Raw genomic sequence first — 20212 nt, forward strand, 5'->3', positions numbered from 1 at the left:
TATTGTTCAGTTGTTTGGAGGACACTCTAACCCATGATGACCAACACAGATTAACTTTAGTCTCTTCATTCAAACTGACACACAGCAAAGCACTTCAGGTCGAGCACAGTGACCTGCTTTACAAAAGCTGTGCCCCATCTGGAAATCCAGCCAGTAAGTCCCAGCTTCCCAGCCAGGTCCCTTATGGACAATACCATCCTGCTGCCCTTCTACCACAATGACAGACACACTGACACATCAGCAGAGACCAGGTGGGAAAAGACGCGCTTACCGACGTTGGGGAAGAAGGTGTCAGTGGAGCGCTGGCGGATCATGGCCTGCATCTGCCTCTGCTGCTGCTGCTCCTGCCTCTCCTGGTCCAGCAGGTCCTGCAGCAGGAGGGGCTGCTCATCCAGCAGTAGGGGCCTGTTGGGCTGGTTCTGCTGGCCCATGGGCTGGGGGAACATGCCCTGCTGGGCCGAGGCCTGGGCCGGGGACGCAGGCGGGCCCAGGCTGTGGGGCAGTTGCTGACCCCCCATCGGGAGGCTCTGATCCACCTGCGGGACGGCAGGCCCGAAGTTCTGGCAGGGAGGCTGCCCATGTGAGAAATTTGGGTTTACCAGCCCCGGTCCCTGAGGGAAAGAAGGATCCATTCTGTGGGCGTGACCCGCGGTCAGGTTCGGGTTCATCGAGTGGTCTGGGATTGGTCCACCTGATGGCATCATCATGACAGGGTTCTGCTGCAGGCTCGTGACTTGGTTCATCGGAGCCGCCGGGTCAAGGGGACCGCCGGAGCCCATCGGCGCCATCCCAGAATCCTCCATTTTATCCTTGATGAGTAAACTGGAGAGCACCGGGGCAGAGCCAGGGATGACAGCAGTACAGGGCACGCCAGCCTGCTGAATGGACGCTTCTGGGAGGCCTTCATGGCTACTTGCGGGCCTTTCACCAGCTTGGCTCAATCCTTCTTTGACCTCGGTTTTGATGGTCGGCACCGCACACATCGGATTAGAGGTCCCACTGGGACTTTCCCGCTTGACGTGCCCCTGCTCCAGTGGGTTAACGGATTTTCCCGCCAGAGGTGCTGGTGCCGAAGGGCAGGCTGTGGAGGCAGCGCTGCCAGCGCTGTTGTTCCTTTTCTCTGACAGCGCTTTCTGCAGGTCGGAGGCCTCGCCGTGGTCGTCGATGGGATCGCTGAGGTCCAGCTCCTCATTGAACATGTCCTTCTTGTCTCCCAGGTCGAGCTCGGGGTCGGTGTAGGCGAGGATGTCGAACTTGCCGGACTGCAGCAGGTCATCAAGGTGCAGGTCATTCCCGTCGTCCGGGTCCAGGTTGAGGTTTTCCAGGTCTTCATCATCCAGATCTTTGACCTCCACGTCTTCGAGGTCCTTCACCGCCGCATCATCGGCGTCCAGCTTCTCCTCCATCCCCTCGGCCGCCGGTATTGGGATCTCGTCCACCTGCTCTGAGGCCACACCAGGGAGAAGAGTGGGTGGAGCGACGCTGAAGGTTTCGCTCGTCACCGGGTGGCTCAGGGACCTCATGAGGGGCGGGTGTTCTGTCCCAGCATTCACTGGCACCGGCTGCTGGTGGAGGTTCTCCATGCTAGATGACAGCTGAAGGTGGCCTGCTGCACCGGGGGGCTGGCCCATCATCGGGTCCGCCATCCTGGGACCCCTGTTCCCAGGGAACCCCACCTCCTGTCCGTCCAGGAACCCCTGGGGTCTCTGGGGCTGGCAGGGGCCATCCGTGGCCGGGGCCCCGAAGGGAAGCCGCAGCCTGTTCTCAGGGGCCCTGTGGCGGAGCTCAATGAAGGGCTGGCCCATGATGTTGTGCTGCTGCACAGGCAGGCCTCGCGGGGGGAAGTGCTGCGGGAGTCCTGCCGCGTTGCCCCCCAGGGACCGTGCCAGGTCCACCGACAGCGACCTCCTCATCTGCTGAGGGACGTCCATCATTGGGCCCTGCATGGGATGGGGAGGGCGGACGAAGTGCTCCTGACCCCCGACTGCCCCCTGACCACCAGGAGGGAATCCAAACCTGGGAGGGGGGTAAAAATATTAATATAAATCTGAAAAATGGCAATGAATATTAATACTGAAAGGTAGGCATTTGCTCTGAAACTGCTACCTTAACATGGGTGGTTGAGAAAGGGGTAAAATGTTATGCTCTCAGTTTTTTCCCACTTATGTCTGAACAATGTTTGATCAATGGCATCAATAGCGGCAAATGCTCATTCTGCATCAAACAGAGAATTTACCTGAGTCCAACCTTGGACAAAAGTACCGTCCGAAATCAACCTGCTGTCAGAAGCAATTACCTTGCAGCGTGTGGCCTCATGCCCATGTTGGCCATGTCTCCGGTGAACTGGGGTCTGGCAAACTGGCCGTCGTGGGGAAAGGGCCCCCGCTGGTCGCCGGGGAACGGCCCTGGGAACCTCTGACCTCCGGGGCCCATCAGAGGACCACGGACCGTACCCGGGTAAGGGGGAGGAGGCCTGCTGAAGAGCTCGTTCTGGGATCCAGAGTCCTCCTGAGACCAGTGTCGGGGAGTCCCGGGCGCCGCCGGGGCCTGGGACATGGGGGGATCCTGAAGGCCCTTCTCCTGCCGAATGGCGCTCTTCTGCTGCTGCTGCCAGAGGATCAACTCCCGCAGACGCTGTCGCTAAACAGGAACAGGAAGAGAGATCAGCAATGAGAGCTCCCTGCTTCAGCCTCATTTTCCTGTTCACTATTTAGCATGTGAGGGCCACTGACATGCTTGCATCTTAGCCACTACCTTGAATTTCACATCTGTAAACTGTTGACTTGAAAATACTCACAACCTCTTGATCAGACTCTTACCTGTCTGAGCTTCTCCTCAGTGTCCGCCAGAGGTGGTTGCATGCTGCTCTGAGCTTCCGGGGCATTCCCAGTGGGTTGTGGGAACTGGGCGTTGCCCTCGTGCACCATCCCTTGCTGGTCTTTGACCTCGTGAGGGAGCCTCTCGCTGGACTGTGGCTGCAGGGGCACCGGTGCCTGCTCAAAGGGGTCATGAAGAGGGGTCTGGTTTGGATTTGGCTGAGGCTGGGCGAAGCCATCATCAGACATGCCGGAGTGCTTCGGTGTCTGAGAGCCGGGTGCCGCCGGGCGGACGAAGGTCTCCTGCATTCTGTTCTGAGGTGGCGAGAAGGGGTCCTGGTGTGACGCGGGTCCAGGCCTGGCTGCTGGTCGGATGAACACCTCAGGGCCTGCCCCGGGCCGAGGCGTCCTGGGAGGCTGGGCGTAAGGATCGTTCAGCACTGGTCTCGGGGGACCAGATGGCTGAGCGTATGAATCACTCTTTGCAGGTCTTGGTGTGCCCGGAGGATGAGCATAAGGGTCTGCAGGGTGTGAGGGCGAGGGCCTGCAAGTGGCCGGGCCCTGCTGCTGCTGCTGCTGGGGATACTGCTCCAAGCTCACTGGGCGGGGCGTGCAGGGTGGCTGGGCATAGGGGTCAGAAGATGGTCGGGGGGTACCTGGGGGTTTGGCGTAGGGGTCAGATGAAGGTCGAGGGGTACCAGGGGGTTGGGAGTAGGGGTCAGAGGGTCGTGGGGTACCAGGAGGTTGGGCGTAGGGATCAGATGATGGGCGGGGGGTACCAGGGGGCTGGGCATAGGGGTCAGCCGATGGTCGGGGGGTACCGGGAGGTTGCGCATAGGGGTCAGGCGACTGCTGGGAGTAATCTGGCCTGGGGGCTTGAGCGAATGAGTCTCTGGATGGATGTCGTGCCATGGGCATGGGCTGAGAAAAGGGCTTTCCCTGGGGGTGCCGAGCCATCCTGGGAGGGTTGGGGAAGCCGTCATTCATGGATGGGCGGGGAGTGAGGGGAGGGTGGGCGTAGGGGCCACTCTGATCATTCTGAGAAAGCCCCTGCTTCTCATACGGGTCACTGGGCCCACGCCGCATTGCTGAGGGGGCAGCTCCGTAGGGGTCCTGAGACTGCGGCGGGGGCATGGGGGCCTTGAAAAGGGGCAGGGAGCCGGACTCGTTACTGCCGGGTATGGGCGTCAACAGGGGCCTGGAATACGGGTCAGAGAGGATCATCCGGTTTTGGGGCATGCGCTGGTAGGCCTCGGCTCGGAGTGCCGGCCTGGCGAACGGGTCCCCGCCGCCACGCCTCCCCTGCTGCTCGGGGGTGGAGCTCACCCTCGGCAGCCCCGTGGGCTTCAGGAAGGGGTCAGCGGTGGCTGTGGGCCTGGGCGTGTCCGGTGGCTTGGCATAGGGGTCGCTGCCCGTGGACGTGGGCGAGCCGAAGGGCTCGTGAGCGGGCGATGGCTGCTCCACTGCTGCCCCTGCGGAGCTCCTCCGGGGCGCGCTAGACCCGGCGGGGGGCGGCCGGGGGGTGCCCACCATTTTGGCGTAGGGGTCCCAAGGAGAGGACGGCCGTGAGGAGGAGGAGGATGAAGAGGAGGAGCCGGGGGAGAACAGCTGCGTGGGTGGAACCTGGGCGGGCTGCCCGGCGAAGGAGGCCTCGGGGGTCCGGGTGGCAGCGGGGGGCGGGGGCTGGGGCCGCACGAACACGTCGTCCGAGGGGGCGGAGGCGGGCGTCCCGGGGACCTGCGGCCTGGCAAAGCCGTCTTTGGGGGGCGCCGGCTGCAGCGGGGACCCGTTTCCGTTGCTGGGCTGAGGGGTCATGGGGCTTCGGCTGCCCCCGGTGCTGGCATCACCCCCAGACTGGCCGCTAAACTGCTGCTGCTGCTGTTGAAGTAGCTGCTGCTGCTGCTGCTGCAGCTGCTGCTCGTTTTTAACCTGCTCCAGCTTTTGAGTGGCTTCAATCTTGGCCTGCTGTTTGCTTTTCTGTCTCATTTGCTGCCATGGAAACATGAGAAAAGGGGAGAAGAATAAAAAGAGAACACACTTTACTTCCTGGGCTTTTTGCATGCAATTAATTTTTTTAATTTTTGACATGACATGTTGCTGAGACTTGCATTTCCCTCACTTCCTTTAAGCTTACTCTTTTTTTGCTTTTACACAGTCTAACATGTGCTGTTGATCCATGCAGAGAAAACAATTTGTTGTGACATTGTTAAATGCAGAGATGAGAATGAAGTTTGGAGTTAATTACTGTGTGCCTGCAGACCAAGGACTTACTTACTGGCTGGCCACTTTCTCCCTACAGTTTCACTTACTGTTGCTTTTCTTACACCTTGTAAACTTGTTTTATAGGGTTCTTGGCTGATAGATGCCAGAACAAGCGTCTTGCCTGGGATCTTACCAGAGAAATTTTTCCACATCCTGTAGCTACAGTTGCCTGGCTGGAATGTCCAAAAAGGACTTCTTTATTTGTTGATTTTATGGCTTTGGTTTTTGGGACCTTTTCCTGTTGCTTCTTAACGGGTCCCAACATCTGATTTAACTCTCCCTTTTCAATGCAAATTAAGAATTAGTGCCCCACACAGTGCCCCAAGTGTAGATAAATGACAATGTCAATCCATGCACATAAATGTCACATTCCCCAGGGGGGTTAGGATCTCTCTCAAGCTCCCCCCTCCCCCAGCAGCAATGATGTTGGTGCACAGCTAACATGCATATGCATGCATGCACACACACACACAAACACAAACACAAACACGCAGAGACACAGACACAGACATAGACATAGACACAGATACACAGACACAGACATAGACATAGACATAGACACACAGACACACAGACACAGACATAGACATAGACATAGACATAGACACACAGACACACACACAGACATAGACATAGACATAGACACACAGACACACAGACACAGACATAGACATAGACACAGACACACAGACACACACACAGACATAGACACAGACACACAGACACACACACAGACACAGACACAGACACAGACACAGACACAGACACAGACACACACACACACACTTCACCGACCCATGCACGCACAAACACACATATGCACACAGGGACGCACACACGCACGCACGCACACAAACACACACACACACATGCAAATTGCAATGTATTGCTCCCTGTACAGGTGATATATATATATATATATTTTGGCTTGGCATCCCTCACCTGCCTGAACTTCCACTCCTGCTCGTGCTCGGACTCCTTGTGCTTGAGCGGGTCTTTGAAGAGCAGCTCCGAGTCCAGCGGGAGGCTGGGGTCGAACAGGTCTGCCTGGGCCTGCTGCTGCTGCCGCTTCATGGACTCGTTAGACATTTGGACTTTGTTTATGCGCAAGGCGGCCCTGTTATCTCTGGCCTTTTGCTGAAGGAGGTTTGGGGGGGGGGGGGTGGGAGGGGGAAGGGGGGGGGGTTGGGAAACAGAACAGAAAAAGCATTCGACTCGGTGCAAAAGGGTGATTAATAACAGTCTTGGCATTTATCAGGGCGCTAAGAGATTCACCACGTACAGCTTTTAAGTAGGTGTCCGTTCACAGCTCCAGCTGGTTGCATGCCCGGGTCGCTTAATCACGGCGACTACTGCGGGCTTTAACTCTCATCACGAGCCTCCTTTGTTAATAGAATTATATTTTTGTATGCTTTAATGGCAAACCTGCACACGGAGTGCACATCTAGAGAGAGAGCGTGTTGACTGGATTCGGTTTAATGGGAACAGCATGAAAAAAAAAACAGTCAAAGGAAAGCTGGCATTAACAGTGTATGTGGACTGCATCTGTGGAGGAACACTAATGGGCACTGATCTACAGAGAGGTGTCTAGACTGATATCTGGCATGACAATGGAGCACATTCATCTATTTCTTTAAGTAACAGTATGTTATGACTGCCTGGCATGGGATGATTCAGTCAAAGTAATGGCAATATGCAAGTTGCTTTAGAAAGGGGGGGGGTAAACCCCCAAAAACTTTGCATCACTGCCTTTTAAGTTAGAAAGTTACACAACGAAAGCTCAAAGACAAAGAAACAAGAAGCCCATGGGTTTTGAAAACCCTTTAAGAACAGTGCAGTGTGGAGAACAGAAGCATTCGCAAACGCATGCATGAGCTCTCCCTCTCTCCCTCGCGCTCCCTTCCAAGTTTACTTCAAGCAAGGTAAATTTATTCAGAAACCCGCCGTCTCACTTTCCACAAAAAAACAAAATAAGGAACTGCGGTTTCCAAGGTGCAGTGACGCACTCAAGCACAACACATCGTCAATATATATATATTGCTCTCAGAAAGCAATGAAATCCGCCTGACATATTCATTTGATCTCTCGCTGAAATCTTTCCACATTTATTATTAATTATTTATTTGGCAGACACACTTTTGAGTCATTTTTTTTCTCTTCTGGAAAAGAAAAACACATTAATGTAACTAAGACGATGCAGCCAAGTGCAATTTGAAAATCGCCCGAGAATAAAACTAGCTTAATATTATCTTCAGTTTAAAAGCAGCACAGGGTATGTACATCGGCGCTCTACAGAAACCAGGCAGAGCATCTTACCACGTAGGGCGCTCTCTCCTGGGAGCTGGCTTTCCTCCACAGCTTCGCAATTTGTTTAACCCTTGTAGTCCAATCTGAAACATAATGAGAATATTTATCAACCGTAACACAGAAGCACACTTTTGATCACTTGAGATTATATATGTTACTTACGTCACTATTACACTTGACGTTATTATTACCAATACAAACACTACTTCTACTAATAATAATGCGCAAATCATAATTAAGTATGTATTTGTATGCATTACCTCTATCATCTTTATGATCATGATTATGTCACATTTTACATTCTTAATCTTGCTTTGGCAATACTGTACATCATATATGCATGATTTGCTGAAGTGCTGGACGTATATACAGTGATGGCAGACGGTTTTTAAAAGCAGGGAGAGCGGCGGGATCTTAAGTGAAGTGTAGGGAGAGAGAAATGTACAACACTTAGGGGTTGGAGTGCAGCATTGTGGTAAGGAGCAGGACTCGTAACCGAAAAGATTGCTGGTTCGATTCCCTGCTAGGACGCTGCTGCTGTACCCTTGGGCAAGGTATCTAACCCACAATTGCCTCACTAAATATCCAGCTGTGTGTAAATAGACAACATGTAAAAAACCAAGTCACTCTAGATAAGAGTGTCTGCTATATGACAGTAATGTAACGTAATGATTTGGATGTGAAATTGGGCTTGCGTTTGAAAGGGCTCGCAACACATTCCCAACAGGAGGTTGGAATTGGGAGGGTGGGGGGTGGGGGTGGGGGGTGCACTCACCAGGGAACTCCTCTTTGAGGTTGGGGAAGTTAACATTGGTGTAGAGGACGGGGGCCACCGTGGCCATCTCCCCCAGGGTCTCCTCCTTCTCCCACTTGAGCGTGCTCCTCTGAGCGTTCGACATGGTGTCCGTCTCACCCTCGGGCAGGGGGGCGGGGACAGGGGCGGGGATGGGGGCAGGGCCAGTCCAGGGGCACCCCACCTCGCTCCTCATTGGGTTAAACTTCTTTTCCCTGTTGGGAGGTTGAGGGGTGGGGGTCATAAACATGTGTGACACCTGCTTCAAAAACCACTTCGAAGAGACTGACAGAGCGAGACCCGTTTTGTTTCTTTTTTGTTTTTAATCCGTAAAAATGTCACTTACTACAGTGAAAACGCAAATCCTATTTGCTGAGGACACTGGTGATAAACTCTAAAACTCTGTTAAACTGTTGTTTGTTTGGTGCTTTTAAAGCACATGACCGCAAGGCTGAGAACACTGAGTTTGAGTCAGAGTACGTGGCACGTGTTCAGAGCGTGGAAGGTAGGGTGGTAGGGTTTTTTTTGGGGGGGGGGGGTGTACCTCATATTGTCGGGGAATGGCATGCGTTGCATGGGAGGGAAGGTTCCGGGGCCGCAGGGTCCTGGTCCCGGTACCATCTGATTCGGGGGGAAGTGGGGGTTCGGCCCCATCATCCCATTCATCATGGGCATTCGCGGGAACATGCCGTCTCCTGCTGAGAAAAACACACACACACAATACAATAACAACACTACAGAATGCAAAGACTCACATTAATTAAGCATTAAAGCCTTCTTATGTTGGATTATTATCCCTTGGAAAAAAAAAAAAAAAACCAGACCAAGTGCTCTTACTGGAAAAAATATCATGAACCATCAACAATTTGCAATGAAAACATCCAACCCACTCAGCTAGCTAAGCCCCTCCACTACTTGTGTGACACAGCCATCATAAAAATGTTGACTGAACCTGACAACCCTCTCTAGCTAATGTTACATGACGCAGTGCTGAGTGTGTGTGGGTGGCCCCCTGTACGGGGTGGGGGGGAGGGGGGATCATGTAGGGAATCAGGATCTGGAACTCACCCGGGTTTGGCAGAGGCATGGGGGGGCCTTGTGTGGCAGGCGTGGCGGTGGGGGGTGGGGGCTGGCTTGTACTGGGGCTCAGGACCGCCGTGAACAGATCCTCCACGTCCTTCCCCTCCAGCTCTGTAGGGGGCGACATCACTTTTAGACACCGCTGGTAAAGCCCCATCACACATTACATTATTGGCATTTAGCAAACGCTCTTATCCAGAGCAACTTACATAGGTTACAGTTTTTTTTTTACATTTATTGTTAAAAAGGCCAGGCTCAGTGCAGAGAGATGTTTTCCCCTTCTCCTGTTTCCCTGTGTTCTTATTGGTTACAACTGGATATTTACTGAGGCATTTGTGGGTTAAGTACCTTGCCTAAGGGTACAGCAGCAGTGCCCCAGTGGGGAAATGAAATGGCAACCTTTTGGTTATAAGTCCGGTTCCTTAACCACTATGCTACACTGTCACCCCCAACAATAAATGTCCAAAAACACCTAACAAGAAATGGGAAGGCAACACTGACCTGGTATTTTGTAGAGCTTGCTGAGAATTGCACCTGAAAATTGCAAGATGAGAGACATATCAGAGGCAGATATTCCAGAGAAAAAATGACTTGGATTTTGGAAATATAGCTTTTTCTTGTAGTGCTCCACAGGAGGAGAGATTCAAAAAAATAAATAAATAAAAGGCATAATTGAAGGTCTGGGAAATGCATACAGTGTCATTTTAAACCAAAATCACTTTTGGTTACATATCAAAGTTTGCATGAAATATCATTTGTGACATGAGGAGGAAACCGTTCTACTGTAAAAACACTGAGCCGACATCTTGGAAGGCCAAATGTTTACTGAAGGAACCAAACCACTTTGCGGGTGTCCGCATCAATTGCTTGCTCTTCTGTGATGAGTTTAAGTGGGAGAGTAGACATTTAAGAACTTATATTTTCACACTTAACTTTAACAACAGGTTTCTAAATTACATAACCGTCTTTTGGAGCTGCCTGCCCAGGACTTGGACAAAGCTTAGTCAGTTAAAACCCCCATTTTACAGTGTATTATCCTGACTGATTATTCCTATCCTGACATGAGGAGCTCCTGGTGACACAGAAAAGCAAACTAAACAGCTTGTTAAATAGTTAAAACAGCTTATGAACAACATTACACCACCTAAAATAAAATGATGGACATAACTGATATTTTTGACACTTTTGCAGCTTGGACAAAAATGCCTCCTATTGGATCAAATTGATTCAAATAAACACTTCCTGACTGGCCACCATGAGGAACACCACCATCTTGGTGATGCAATCACAGGACTTAAATGACTGTAAATTAGGATAAAAAGCCTGTGCATAAAAGACAAAAAAATTAAATAATACGGCATATCTTTAGCTGTGCCATTTTAGAAGCTGTATGATTAGTAGCTATTTACATTTTGGGGAGGAAAGGAGTATTAAATAAATGAGGAATGTGGCAAAGAGCTACAGTCTGCTGCATTCACATGGGAGCTGTGACCATCTGTAGCCACATGAAAACCACCAACCTGACCATCTATAACCACAATCAAGCCAACAACCTCACTCTGCAACCATAAACAAGTCACCAACCTGACCGTCTACAATAACAATCAAGCTAATGACCTGACCATGTTTGACCACACCTTACTGTCTATAACCACAACAAAGCCAACAAACTGACTGTCTGTGACCACACAGCAGCCGGCAAACTCACCGTCTGTGACCATCTTGTCCAGTTCGGGGCTGAGGATCCCGTCCAGCGGCTCCACTGGGAGTGTCCTCTGGGCGCGGCCTGGGTGGGTCTGGGGCGCGTTCACATGATCGTCCGAGATGGGTCCGATATCCAGACCAGCTGAGGAAGGAGTGTGGGGAGGATGGGTGGGAGGGGGACAGACAAGCTGAGTTCATTCTTGAGCCAATACACCACAAAATAACCCCAAACATAACAGTCACACTAAAATACAGCAAATCAGAGCTGACGAGCAATTTCGAATCTGCTGTACATCTAGGCTTATCGGGAGAGAAAAAAAAAAAAAAAAAGAGAAGGCTGAAAGCCCACCCTTCATGTCGCCCGCTCAAATAAGCGCTTCATCCTCTCGCTGTAGCTCAATTTTGGGAGAATAATGGCCTCTTAATTTGCCTGCCTAGCAGAGCATGAAAATGGTGTCCCTTGAAAACGTGGGCATCATTTTGCCCTCTCGCTTCACGACGAAGGAGAACGGGGCCTAGTCACTGAGAAAATGCTCGCTGTGGCTAACCAATCCATCAGCCACAGTAACTGCCATCAATATAACACATTCTAAAATTACAGTGTGCATAATAGCAGCTAACAGCGTGGTATTTACCCAGCAGCATGTGACCTTGGGATGATGAACTCCTCTACAGTGGTATCGGAGCAGTTCTGACCTCTTTCAGTATGAAGGACCCACTTAAGTTTAAGTTTATACTTTAGCAAAAAAATATAACTTCACCTTGTTCCCACAAAGGAAGGAAATTGATCAACAGCCTCTCACATCCAATGCCCAGCTTTACTATGACAAATTAAATCCGCTCCAGTGAACCATTTTTTTCCCAATTAACACTGATTAAAGAAATAGCATTTACACCGAGGTGAGACATAGTGGAGTGGTAGGCCGACAGCGTAGGTTTGAAACAGGTCCAGTTCAGGGCGCGGAGCTCTGGAGTCTAGCTATTGGACCAAGTCAGAAGTCTCTGAGCTTTCACTGGATACAGCCTACTCTGGGAGTATTCCTGGCAGTATTATGAGGACAAAAACAGTGCTACTATGGTGTGACAAGGACACTGAGTTTGCCAATGCACATTTTAGAGATCACCTGCTCCACAATGACACTGGTCTGTGAAACTAAAGGGCAATATCCCCATATCCATTACAGGTGGCACCATTACAGAGCATTGGAACCTAAAGCCACTGTTTAGGTTACTGCTCTGTTGATGTAAATCAGGGAGCTGCATAGACATCTGGGCAAAAAGCTAACTGACAAAAGCCTTGTCAACTTAATTCCGATGTAAAACAAAACTCAGGTAACCTTTGAATCTTTTTGTAAGTCTTTGTCAGTTTTCAATAAAAAACATAAAAATAATGGAAATGAATGTATCACAATGTCAAGTCTAAATGTACAGAGATTTCAGATTACAGACACTTTAGCATTCAGCTACGGGAACATGGTTTTCTGCCGTTCTCTGTGACATTTTTTTTTTGATAATTAACAATTAAACACGACTTACAGCAGGTGTGTGCAACCGACTGGTTTGGCAGAATGGCACTTCTTTAACACATCCTTTCATTTCTTTACTTTTTTTTGCAAGACAATCAAGAGCAGATTGAAGGGAAAAAAGCGAGACAGCACTGTGTACATGCGGTTTGCCTGAGCAGTTGAGATTCTGCATGAATTAATTCTCCGCCACCACAAAGAGCTGGTGAGAGCGAGCGAGTGGAGGGGGGGGGGATGGGGGCGCATGCGCACACTCCACACTAAAAGCAGGGGGACGCGTTTCGGAAAACGGAGAGGAGGCCCACAGGGACAGCGCTACTGCTAGTCTCTTACCAAAGGGCGAGGGGGAGTTCTCCACCTGAAAGGGGCACAAACCAAGACCTACAGGAACCCAAACCAGATAAGGTGAGTGAACACAACCATGAAATGAGAACAGAACCAAACCTTTCAAAGAAATGACAACAATCAAAACAAAAAAACATAACAGAGAGCTCCCAGAAAAAGAAAGGGAAAGAAAATACAGGAGGGAAAAGGCAAATGGAGACATGCTTGTTTGCAGGACCGAGAACATTCAATGTCATGGCCAAAAAGCCCTCTGAACTGTACAGGAGAACGGGAAACACAGAAAGACAGAAAATGCCACAAACAAGGGAAAGAAAATTAGACAGAAAGGAACAAACTTGCTTTAGTAGATGAAGCTGGCCTTGAGGCTTTGGGAGGGGAAGGCGGGGGGGGGGGGGGGGGTGTGAGGGGGTGGGGGAGGGAGGTTGGAGACCATACGGTAGAGCGCAGAGCGAGACAGAGAAAGCAAGAGAGCTGGATTTCACCGGCTACCGACGGCCAGCAGCCAGCAGGCATTTGGGCCGAGGGCCGCGACGCAACGCCACCCATCTAACCTGAGCCGTCCCCTGGCTTGCCCAGGTCATCCGACAGCATTCCCAGGATGTCTTCGCCTGCGTTCAGCACCTCCGACAGGTCGACTAACGGGTCCTCAGAGTGGGCTGGAGATCGAGAGAACACCCGTTTTCGATATTCATTCTCCTGCAATGGACACCGCAAGACTACCCAAAGTCCATTCCCGCTAAAAACTCCCAGAAGAGCGCTCACGGCTTCCCGTTGGCGCGGCTACACGTTCCTCCTCCACCCCCCCAACCCCCCCGTTCTACCGCATGCAGGGCATCGGCGTGCATAAACTGGACTCATATCCGAGGTTGGCCTTGTTTTTTTTTTTGTTCAAACCGCAATCCTCCGTATCTGAGCAGAAATGAAGCATTATGCATTTATGCAATTAAAGCATTATGCGGCTTGTTTTAATAGACTTGGATCACCATATCTGGTGGCTGTTAAACCACAGTATTAAAAAAACCACAGTGATCCACTCTACTTGACATCCTGTCTGGGGAGGTGGTTAACAGTTAAACTCGCTGTGAGGAAGGCTGTGCTGTTATAAAATCAGAAATGAAAGGGGCTTAGAAGAGGCCCTTAAAACCAATCTGGGGGGAAAAAAAGCCAAGGATGCACTGCCCTGCACAAAGCTTGAAAACGGTTAGCGATCGCTCCTCCAATGAAAGCAACACGGCTTCAAAAAGCACTGCTGCTTTGATTACATGCTTCTATCTTTTTTTTTTTTTTTTTTTTTTTTAAATAAAAGGCAGGGATAGTGAATTTAGGACAGTGCTGAACCTTTGGCTAATTGGGTTTATAATGGATATAGGTCCACACTAAAGTGGAGATGTTGTTCTTTAGGTGGTGGATGGAGGTTGACAGAACTCAGGATGAATAAACACAGTGAGGCATGAATGGCTGAAACAAAACTGCTGGTCTGAATGCTACTTGGAGGAACCTGTGTGAACCTAGTGAACCGGGTTCATCCACATCAGAGTGGGTGAGGTCAGAGACCATGTGACCATCACGGGCTCTGTGCGAAAGGTGATCTCCACCTCTGAGGTGCTAGGTTGGCCTTTATCATGGACATACTGCTGCTTGTTCAGGCTGCCGCTGTACCGGAGGGACAGAGGAGAGGAGGGGGAGGGCCACTCTCTCTCTGTGGAGGTCCCTGCTGTACCGGAGGGACAGAGGAGAGGAGGGGGAGGGCCACTCTCTCTCTGTGGAGGTCCCTGCTGTACCGGAGGGACAGAGGAGAGGAGGGGGAGGGCCACTCTCTCTCTGTGGAGGTCCCTGCACCCCTGACTGGAAGATCAGACCCGGTGGGCCACCACCAGGGGAGGGGAGGCCATTTGTGTGTGAGAGAGACAGAGAGTGCATTGTGTGCGCGCATGTGGGCATGAGCAAGCAAATGAGAAGCCAATAGTGTGTGAGTGTGTGTGTGTGTGTGTGTGTGTGTATGTGTGCGTGTGTGTGTGTGCGCCAGATAGAGAGGAACAGAGTGAGAGAGGGAGAGAGAGAGAGACAGGGAGAGAGAGAAACAGAGAGGGACAGAGAGGCGTCCGTACCCAGCGGCCCTGCTTTGCCGGAGATGGGCGTGGTGGCGGCGCTGAGCAGGGGGTCTGAAGAGGGGTCCAGGAAGCTGGTGGCGGCGCTGGGGGGCTTGCTGTCCGCCTGGCTGCGGTCATCGTCCGAGAGCCCCGTCTCCAGGGTCTGCCGCACCTGCTTGCTCTTGTCTAGCAGGTCTTTTCCGAAGAAGGCCTCCTGCAGTGGACGAGATGAGACTGCATGGACCAGCTTTTCAAAGCGTGTGGAGAAGGGCTTGCTGTAACCTGCTACATCACCTCCCATCTTCCTCCTCCTCTTCCTCCTCCCTCTGAGCACACCCCAAATAACACGCAGGGAACAGCAGCAGGACATTGCTGCCCGGGTGGGCTCTCGCCAGCTTCACTGTCACACCATTCCTGTTTTACTCTCTACACTAACTTGTCTAGACGAATAAGCAACATGAGCTCTTGACTTCACCGCCCCCTGGTTCGGTTCATTAGCTGACCCTGACTGAGACCTGCTTAGCTCTGGGCGGCAGACCCTGAGCCTTCAGATGGTGTTAGGTTTGAGACCCAGAGTGTGGTGGAGATGGTGCTACACAGAGCTTGTGTATCCCGGGTGGACCATTTCCCTGCGGATTTCAGGATCTCCTGTAGATCAGAACAGCGCTCCAGGCAAAGGATTTACGAAGACACACACAGCCAGCATGTCCTATGGCAGGATCAAGCACATGACACACACAGCCGCGCGCACACACACACACACACGCGCGCACGCACACACACACGCGCGCGCGCACACACACACACGCGCACACACACACACACGCGCACACACACACACACGCGCACACACACACACACGCGCACACACGCGCACGCATTCTCACACACACACACAAGCACGCACATACGCACACACACATACACACACACAGCCAGATACACAAACACACACACAAGCATACAAGCCTACAAACACATGCGCGTACACACACCCAAACACACACACTCTCCCTCTTACCAATTCATTCTCTCACACATACACACAGCCAAACACACAAACATATACCAGCCTGCAAACACGCACGCACACACACACACACACACACACACACACACACACACACACACATACACACACATACACACACAGAGTCTCTGATGGTGCTGGCAGCCTGCTGCTTGTTTAAGTAAGTTGGGAGCAATTCAGCGTATCTACAGTAACGGCTCCAAAGATCGCCATGACGGCTCCCTGCAGCGTTAAAACATTAAAAGCCTAATGCGCAGGGATTTAAATAATTGATTAAAGTCATTCCTCTAGTGAGGACCTCTAGGTTTGATTTGAAAGTTTGCAGCTGGAGAAAGCCCATGGTGACAGCTGGCGAGCTTTCTGCACCCACCCCCAACCCGCCCCCCCCGCCCCCCCCCCCCCCATCCCAACAAGCGCAGGCATCCCTCACCAGGCTGCCAGGTCCCACCCACTTCCCCCCCCACCCCTCCCCCTCTGGCCTACTCCCCGTGGAAACCGCTAGCGAATCAACTGGGTTGCTTTAGGCAAAAGAGATGAAAAATCCTTTTTTTTTTTTTTTTAAAGAGTGAATGAAGACAAGCTCTGTGTGAAGAACAAATGAAATGTTTGTGGTTTCAAATGAAACCCTTTGGAGGGAGACGGGTGTTTGGGGGGAGGTGGAGAGGGGGTGAGGGGGCCAGGAGGGGAGACTGATGGGCGACTGGGCCGCAAGGCCTCTCCGGGACATCCGATAAAGGCAGAACCAGGGGGGCTGTGAGCAAAGCCCTCTAACACTGCTCAACAACACACTCCTCTGAAGACATCGGTATCCACACAGCACAGTGTACTTAAGACAAAGAAGGCCAGCATCAAAGCAACCAAAACACCGTTTTTGATGTTAACTGCACACGATTAATAATGCATGAATGACAAATAGTTGTTTTGTTATCATTTATTAACACATCAGATGCACTTGCCGAGCTTTAAGTTTTTGGCATGTTGTAAATTTATACGGGCTAACATGTAATGCCAGGATTCAAACCTGAAACCTTGTGGTTGTGAGGCCAGTTTCCTGAATACTGTTGGGTCTTCCTATTAAAATGCTTTAAACTCTGTTCAGAGTGTGTGTGTGTGTGTGTTTGTACTAGTACCAGCTTCAGAGTGTCATGAAGCTGTTTGTCTGTGGGACAAAAAGCACACCTGCAGGTACGATGGGAAGGCCTCCTCCAGCTTAGTCTTCTTCTTCCTGTATCTCTTCTTCACCTTCTCCAGGGACTCCAGCCCCGGAGCGTTCTCCTCCACTGGGGTGTCGGGCATCAGCTCGCTCCAGCCTGCAGAGTTGAAAGGGTTAATTCCCATCAGAAAGGCTCACATCTTTTCTACTGGAGTTTTCAGCGTCTCAGGCTACACAGGGAGAGTGCAGCACACCTCAAGGCACCCGCTGGAACTGAACGTCACCCAGCCACGCCGCCCCAAAGGCAGACGCACAGACTTTATAGGCAGAGACAGTCACAAATACAGCCGGCAAATGGGAGAAGGCCAGACAGAAGCAGGTGAGGCCAGAGAGCCAAAGGACTAGCGCCTACCTTCCTCCTTTCCTGGCTGGTTCTCGGACACGGAGCCAGTGGAGTCCTTCCGCAAGAGTGACCGCTTGGCCTTGCCTTGGCCTGCCCGGCTCCTCTGACGCACCATGAAGCCGCCGATGCCTGGTGAGAGGGGGAAACCAAAATACCATGAGTCAGCGCCGAGCCCAGAAGCCGGAGACCCAGATTGGAGCCGGCGGGAGCTTATTCATGCCAAACTAGAGGCTGCTGTGATGGCGTGGCCCTGACAAGAACTCTCTATTAGTTATGATGAAGTGCGAGAGGCTCGGAGCCCGGGGAGAAGTGATTCATCACCTGACTCGCCTCCCTGAATGGAACATTCCAGGTGAGGCCTATTTCTGGAGCTCCCACCCCCTCAGAACCTCCACCCTCTCTGGAAGGAGTTGCGGAAGCTGGGGGGGGGGGGGGGGGTATTGGGTGGTTTTCGTTGCAGGCGAGACATCGGACTCCCCGGTAATTCACACTGAACGCTCTTGTCCCTACAACCTACAGAGTTCCGGTGGAGCCAGATGCTCATGAATATTCATGAGCCGAGAGACCACCACTTCCTTGAGTTGGGATTCTGGCCGATGCAGACACGTGTACAACCCTTGTAACTGCCAATCATTCAGACTCCCGGAAAAAAAAGGGGTTTTGGCCTGTCTGCTCATGAATATTCACAAGCAGTGACTGAAGGAAGCATTAGCCAGGAGACACCAGTCTTGCGAAGTATGATAACTGGACTTTCTAGTGCATTTTACTCTTTTTACTTTTTACTAATTTACTTCTCAAATTCAGAAAATCACCCTCCTCTCTGTACATGTCATGTGGGTGGAGAAACAGCAAGAAACACACTGATATACATGGGGAAACTGATCAGTAGCTGTGTAACACAACCTCTTAAAAAGTATCAGTCAGTATGTATAGGCTCTGGATGGTTCAGAACAAGCTAGGGGGAAAATTGTGGGAAAACACAGCAGGCATCCCCCTGTGAGAGGGGAACTGCTTTCTCTAAGGGAAAACCTTCCACTGTAGTATTTCCGAAACCACTTCTGAGCAGAGATGGGACACTCAGGGCTTCGTGTACCCCAAAACAGGTGGAGCTACTGAGCCCTGTCGATCACTGACTCATTAGAACGATTCACTATCCACAGCAAAACGTGATGTGATGTGTCAGCCACCAGCAACACGCTGTGGCCCCGCCCATTCTGGCATTCAGGAAGCCTCACTGTCCAATCGGATGACAGCACCCAGGATGCCTCTGTTAAAGTGGCTGAAAACACTGCTGGTAGACAAAAGAAACCAGCAAGGGGGGAGGGGGGGGGGGCGCTTTCAGACACTGAGATTTGCTCAGTTTACATGTGCGCAAACAAAAAGCACCATTAGCAGCAAATATTTACTTGAGAGGGCCTCTCTCTCTCAATTATCCTTTAAACAATAAACCCACAGAATCCGAGAATCCCGGTTTCAGCTGCACTCAGACAAAAGGAGCAGAGAACGGAGGGAGAAAGACTAGAGGAGGGAAGAAAAAGACTGAGAGACGAAGGGAGACAAAAGAAGTAGCAACAAGCGAAAGTACTACGGACGGTAACCGCGGGCCGAACCGAACACCCCCGCCCCTTGCTACGCTACGCGTGCTGCGTGCTGGCTAGCGTGCCGCTCATGCACGCCGCGCACGTAGACGCGAGGCGTTATCTCGCTAGCGTCGCCGCGAGCGATGGGAGGTGCCCGCCGGTGTGGCAGGCCGGCCCCGTGTACAGGCAGCCCGGGCTGATAAGGCCGAGCTCGATAAACACAGGCAGTATTGAATTTTTTCCCCCCGCTATCGCCGCTCCGACGGTCTCACCTCAGGGCTGAGGGGGGAGGGAGAGGAAAGAGCGGGTCATGCAAAGAGGGAGCTCCGGTCGAGCACGGGCCGCTGACGTTATCCGGCAATCTGCAGGGGCCTCATTTGCATGGCCTTTGCCTCTCTCTCTCTCAGCCTTTAGACAGTTCCCAAACCAACAATGTTTCTACCCAGGCTATGACAAAACAGGAAACACTAGGGGAACCATCTGTTGTGTGTGGCACCCTTGTGTATGAGGGAGCAAATTTGTGGGTGTATGCATCTGTGTGTGTATATCTGTGTGTACACCTGTGTGCGTTAGTGTGTTTGTGATGTGTGTGCCCTTGTGTATGAAGGTGCAAGTGTGTGGGTGTATGTGTCCATGTGTGTATATCTGTGTGTGTGTGTGTGTGTGTGTGTGCGTGTGCCCTTGTGTATAAAGGTGCGTGTCGGTGTATGTTTGCAGATCTGCATGTATGGGTGTAAGATAACACAGCAATACCACTGAAACACCCACATGTCCAATCTACACACACTATTCAGCTTAAAACCCACAAACACCCACACGGAGCAGTCAGAGGGGTCCTCAGCAGGGCAATGACTGTCGCACTCGGCACACCTTCGCCCCACCCCCCCCCCCCCCCCCTGCCGGGCCCACCACACGCCTGTCTCTTCTGCGCTCCTCAATCCCTTAACGACTTTCTCGTTAGGATGACTGAACGATTGGCGAGCTTAAATAATTGGCCTTTCTGTACAGCGCTGATGCTTCCTGTACCTGGCATTTAATCACAGTCTGCCGAGATTAGGCTCCTCGCTACAAAATGCTGACAGGATGTCAATAATGGTGCAGGCTTAAAGATACAGGTGAAACTGCA

The 20212-nt window shown here is 51.6% G+C and overlaps 1 protein-coding gene across 1 annotated transcript in view; it reads right to left on the bottom strand.

Annotated features, from left to right (window-relative positions):
• Positions 1–20212, bottom strand: part of kmt2ca (lysine (K)-specific methyltransferase 2Ca) — a 133263-nt gene that overhangs the window by 25482 nt on the left and 87569 nt on the right. The window contains exons 25-39 of the mRNA XM_036520305.1: positions 17516–17635; positions 17130–17260; positions 14939–15134; positions 13382–13486; positions 12819–12866; positions 10967–11104; positions 9760–9792; positions 9247–9369; positions 8723–8873; positions 8161–8393; positions 7395–7468; positions 6021–6215; positions 2820–4805; positions 2297–2640; positions 272–2016 (exon numbers count right to left, since the gene is read on the bottom strand). Of these exons, the coding sequence (XP_036376198.1) occupies positions 272–2016; positions 2297–2640; positions 2820–4805; positions 6021–6215; positions 7395–7468; positions 8161–8393; positions 8723–8873; positions 9247–9369; positions 9760–9792; positions 10967–11104; positions 12819–12866; positions 13382–13486; positions 14939–15134; positions 17130–17260; positions 17516–17635 (5622 nt within the window). The remainder of the gene's footprint in view (positions 1–271; positions 2017–2296; positions 2641–2819; positions 4806–6020; positions 6216–7394; positions 7469–8160; positions 8394–8722; positions 8874–9246; positions 9370–9759; positions 9793–10966; positions 11105–12818; positions 12867–13381; positions 13487–14938; positions 15135–17129; positions 17261–17515; positions 17636–20212) is intronic.

The sequence above is a fragment of the Megalops cyprinoides genome, chromosome 2, assembly GCF_013368585.1.
Source record: "Megalops cyprinoides isolate fMegCyp1 chromosome 2, fMegCyp1.pri, whole genome shotgun sequence".
NCBI lineage: Eukaryota > Metazoa > Chordata > Actinopteri > Elopiformes > Megalopidae > Megalops > Megalops cyprinoides.